The sequence below is a fragment of the Euprymna scolopes genome, chromosome 15 (assembly GCF_053919585.1).
Source record: "Euprymna scolopes isolate OS-2025 chromosome 15, ASM5391958v1, whole genome shotgun sequence".
NCBI classification, from domain to species: domain Eukaryota; kingdom Metazoa; phylum Mollusca; class Cephalopoda; order Sepiida; family Sepiolidae; genus Euprymna; species Euprymna scolopes.
This window is the reverse complement of record NC_136496.1, coordinates 126,366,952-126,370,303: the sequence shown is the minus strand read 5'-3', so window position 1 is coordinate 126,370,303 and position 3,352 is coordinate 126,366,952. Positions and strand designations below refer to the sequence as shown.

The 3,352-nt window shown below is 31.7% G+C and overlaps 1 protein-coding gene across 1 annotated transcript; it reads left to right on the top strand.

The window, feature by feature from the left end:
- Positions 1-1,267: 1,267 nt before the first annotated feature.
- LOC145294120 (tubulin-specific chaperone C-like) lies at positions 1,268-2,903 on the top strand. The gene has a single exon (XM_080141222.1). It carries the CDS (start codon positions 1,423-1,425, stop codon positions 2,428-2,430), a length of 1,008 nt encoding a protein of 335 aa, XP_079997348.1. The 5' UTR covers positions 1,268-1,422; the 3' UTR covers positions 2,431-2,903.
- The last annotated feature ends 449 nt before the right edge of the window (positions 2,904-3,352 follow it).

Here is a 3,352-nt window from a genome sequence, read left to right as displayed (position 1 = left end):
TTATATTTAATTTTAATTTATTTTAAATGATTTATTTTTAATTTGCCAAAGTTCTTAATGTTTTCCTTTATGCATTGCATCCAAGATTTTCATAAACTTATTAGATTTTTATCTATATCTTTCACTTCCGCTATTTTTTTCATATTTAACCAATTTTACCATTTTACTAGTGCCAATTTTCCCATGCCATTTTTATTGATACAATTTGTACATAAGTTCCTATTTGTCTATCAGATTCTTAGAGAAGAATTATTTCATTCGTCACAATACCAAATTTATTCAGGGGGTGGGGGTGGAGGTATCAACTTAAAATATCTCTAAAATATTGATAAATTTAATTTCAGTCATAACTCTAAAAGTAGACTTTGTTTCCAAGAACAATCTATGCGTCATTATTAAGACAAATGTGCCTAGTAATCCAAGATAGTTAGAAAATCTATTATTATTGATTTTTAATGAAACTTTTGGGACTTACTCAGGAAAAAGTATAAGATTATTTTTAAACATTTCTTTTTAAATACACCTTTAAATAGCTAGTTGAGAGATAATTTAACATTTGTAAGTTTTCAAATTTCCATAAATTGCAAATAAATTGATTCAATTAATTTCAAAGTACTAGGTTTAAAGGATTCCAAACGAAAAATAAGAACATTAATTATTTCAGAGGAGATATATTCAGTGACCGAGTGACCTGACTGGACTGAGGCAAGGTACCAGCACCAAAAAGAATGTCTCCAGAACGGTTTCATACTCAACTGTGAGCTCTCCGAGAGGTTCCATATAAGTGTTTAGTAAGTAAGTGTGAAAACAAATTCAAACATTTAGGTGTGAGATTCCTTCAGTGCAGCCCTTTAGTCTTTAGAAAAAGATTTTTTTTTTCCTGATATGACAAATGTTAGCAGATATTGATTCCAGGCTGTTTTTCTCATGCAAATTCATGAATCGAGAGAGAGAAAAAAAAGCCAAAATTAAAAAAATCTACAAGTGTTGACATCCGAACTACTTTTTAAATTAGTTAATTATGTCTTTTTCTTTAATAATTACTATTAAAAAATATTTATATAAAATGATCAGAAAAAAAGCCAAATTTGAAGCAAAAAATTTTGAAGGCCAAACTGCTTTTTAAAAAAAAGGCCAAATTCGCTAAATTTGGCCTTTAAAAAGCCAACCTGGCAACCCTGAGAGAATCTTAAGTCGCTTAAGATCTTAAAAATAAAATCTACTACGCATTATCACATTTCATTTGGAAGCAAAATAAGGTCATATTTATGTAATAATAAAAAGTATATATTAAAATAATTAGAGCCTTTTAATATGCTTTAAATAATATTCTGAAAAAAGAAAAAAATTAAAATGTAAAGATTTTATCATCAAAATATATTTTTCATTGATACAAGCTAAGTCTTCATTTATTATTTGCTTATGTTGTCAGCGAGTTCTAATCAACCGGCAATTATGGATGAAAAGAAGAAGGCAGTAATTACTGCGAAATTAAGATCAAGGGACGAAGAAAGACAAAATGCTATTCTGAAAAGACAAGAAGAAAAACAAGCCGTAAACGCCGATGGCGAACGGCTTGATTTCTTTCTGAAAACATTTAAAGATGAGAAAAAAATTATTGAGGAATTTATCAACAATTGTGAAACTCTTGATAATAAATCGGAATTGGCGGACAAATTCGATGAAATGTCTTTGGCTATACAGAAACTGCAACAATATGTAGCCGAGTGCGCCCTCTTTCTACCGTCGTCGACTTTGGGTCGAGCACAATCGGATGTATCCGATTTGAACACTAACCTGCAGAAACAGAAGGAACTTATGTTACCCAAGAAAAAATTCGCTTTCAAAAACCGAAAGAAATATTCCGAGAAACCGAAGCCGATCGTCGAAAAGAACCAACCAGAAAAATCTTTAACGGACGTGGCTGTCACAAAGTGTAATTTCTCCGACAGGACCGGTGAGATTTTGACGAAAGACCCCGAAGAAATAAACAAGGAAGACGTGGCCCTCGTGAACCTATCCGACTGCACTGTCAAATTATCCGGCTCACCGTCCGCCATGCATGTCAATAAATTAAACGGTTGTAAAGTGTTTTCCGGTCCGGTGTCCAGTTCCATTTTCATTCGGAATTGTACCAATTGCACTTTCCTCCTAGCTTGTCACCAACTACGCATCCACGAAACGACCAATTGTCAGTTCTACATCCACGTGACAAGCAAGGCCATCATCGAGGCTTGTAACCAGATCACCTTTGCTCCTTATAATTGGGAGTATCCCGGGTTGGACTCTCATTTCCAACTCTCCGGTCTAGACACTTCTCAAAATGCCTGGGATGATATTGATGATTTTAATTGGCTTTCTGCAGACGTACATTCACCTAACTGGAGTTTAATTCCAGAGGAAGACAGGGTGAAACAGTGGGACCCTTGAAAAATAAAAGCAGTACCCAACATTCTTATTAAATTTGTAATTAAGTTGCTTGCAAATCTCCTACATACTTTATTTCGAGAGAAATGAGTTTCGGTACTGACATTTCTTTTAACAACATGGTTAAAAACGTAAGCAAGATATACGTGCAATTATTGTTGCAATTTGAGAAAAAATAACGTCCATGTCAAGATTGTAGTTTCAAAAACCGGAAATTATTTCTTTGTTTTTGTTTTTGTTTGGCTTTCGTTAAGATTGGCACTTCTTTGTTTACAAAGTCATTTGTCAGAAGTGACGTCAGACAAAATTTTAAGGTACGGATGACCAACACTGTTGAATGCTTTTGTTTTGTTTTTTGTTTTTTTAAGCAAATATAAAAATAATTTTATTCAGGCTTTATTTGAACTTTTATTACAGAATTATAAACTTTATAATAAAAATATGTTTATGAATTGTTCTTTTTTTTATCAAACGTCGGAGGTCTTGCTATTTCATTTTTTTTTTTTTTTTTTTTTTTACATCAAACATAAAAAATATAACTGTAAAAATATATATGACCTGTTTTTAACGAGATTAAAAAGATTATTAAGAGATTAAAAATAGAAGATACTTGTACAGTTAAGTCAAGACATTAAAAAATGAAAATATCGAAAAAAGGTTATATTGTACGTATCCGTTTTGGACTGAAGATCTCCGAAAAAAAATTTCATTTAATTTGAATCAAATTAAATGATTTTTTTTTTTCCGGAGATCAAATTATTTGATCGAGTAGGTTTTTTTTTTTTTTTTTTTTTTTTTTTTTACAGCGGAAAAACACGTTTTTATGAGATTTACTGAACACGCCACGGGGAGATAACTCCATTTAAAGCGCCGATAATCCCTCCCCATCTTTAATTCTAGCTTTTCTTCCTAAAAATCGAACCTT